At 66.6% G+C, this 1,154-nt stretch overlaps 1 protein-coding gene across 1 annotated transcript in view; it reads right to left on the bottom strand.

The window, feature by feature from the left end:
- Window positions 1-1,152, bottom strand: part of GPRC5C (G protein-coupled receptor class C group 5 member C) — a gene marked incomplete at its 5' end in the record, with an annotated part of 3,960 nt that extends 2,808 nt beyond the window's left edge. The window contains 2 exons of the mRNA XM_029960112.1: window positions 4-85; window positions 795-1,152. Coding sequence (XP_029815972.1) covers window positions 4-85; window positions 795-1,152 — 440 coding nt within the window. The remainder of the gene's footprint in view (window positions 1-3; window positions 86-794) is intronic.
- Window positions 1,153-1,154: the final 2 nt, after the last annotated feature.

The following is a 1,154-nucleotide window of genomic DNA, read 5'->3' as shown; positions in this document are numbered from 1 at the left end:
TGCATCAGAGCCATCTCGGTGGGCTGGTACACGCTGGTCAGCAGCTGCCCGTTGTAGCCGCTGTACGGGGACACCGGTTTCTTGGCTGCTGAGACACAGGGACGGTCACCACGGAGCCACCCCCCTCACCGGGGCTCCCTGTACCTCGTTAGCAGGTTTAACGAGCTGACTCAGCAGCTCTGTGCCTTTCCCAGGGACACTCCTGTCCCCAGGGTTGGCATCTCTGCGCTCCAGGCGCAGCCCCTGCATGGCTGCGGTTTGTTATTGTAGGGTCTCGTGGGTGCAGGTGCTGCTCGGGGGGACCCTCCCTGCCCTGTGGGGTACAGACACCTGGTGCCCGCCCGTGATGCCCACTGAGGTGACTGTCACCACCCCATGTTATTGTAGGGTCTCACGAGTGCAGTGTCTGCCCGGGGCAGAGGGCCGGGAGCCGCGGGCACCCCACGCTGGGGAGGGAGCACCCAGCGCCTGCTGGGCTCAGCCCAAACTGGTAGGCCCAGCCCGGCCAGTTCTCGGGAACCACAACAGGCGTCAGTCCCTGGCAGGTCACTGCCAGACGTCTCATCACCCACCCACTGCTGCCACCCCCGGTGGGGACATCCCTGAGGGTCCCCATGAGTGAGGGTCCCTGGTGCCTGTTGGCAGCTCCACCACGGGGCAAGAGGGCCCCTGGTGAGCCCCAGTGTCCGCCAGCAGCCCTGCCATGGTGTGAGAGGGTCCCTGATGAGGATCCCTGGTGCCCACCAGCAGCCCCACTGTGGGGTAGGAGGGTCCCCGTGAGCCCCAGCACGCACCGAAGGAGGGCTCATCCATGGAGAAGGCTTTGTTCTCCACGAACATGCTCTGGGACTTCTGCTCCTTGAGGATGGTCTCGTAGCCCACCCCGCGCGTGGGGTAGCCGTCGTCCTCGAAGGCCTGCTCGGGGCTGCGCCGCGTCACGTGCGTCACCTCGGGGATGACGTAGAGCAGGAGGAAGGCGCAGGCGTTGCTGACCAGCGCGATGGCCAACGTGGGGTCATCCCAGCCGGGCTTGTGGCCGGCGCGCTGGTTCCCATAGAGGTACATGACGGTCCACGCCAGCCAGATGGCCACGGAGAGGCCGGTGGTGGCCAGGATGAAGGCGCCGTGCTTGCGCCAGCGGCCGTAGCGGCCGC

The sequence above is a fragment of the Manacus vitellinus genome, unplaced genomic scaffold (genome assembly GCF_001715985.3).
Source record: "Manacus vitellinus isolate BGI_N305 unplaced genomic scaffold, ASM171598v3 scaffold_24_pilon, whole genome shotgun sequence".
NCBI lineage: Eukaryota > Metazoa > Chordata > Aves > Passeriformes > Pipridae > Manacus > Manacus vitellinus.
This window is presented reverse-complemented; position numbering and strand designations above follow the sequence as displayed.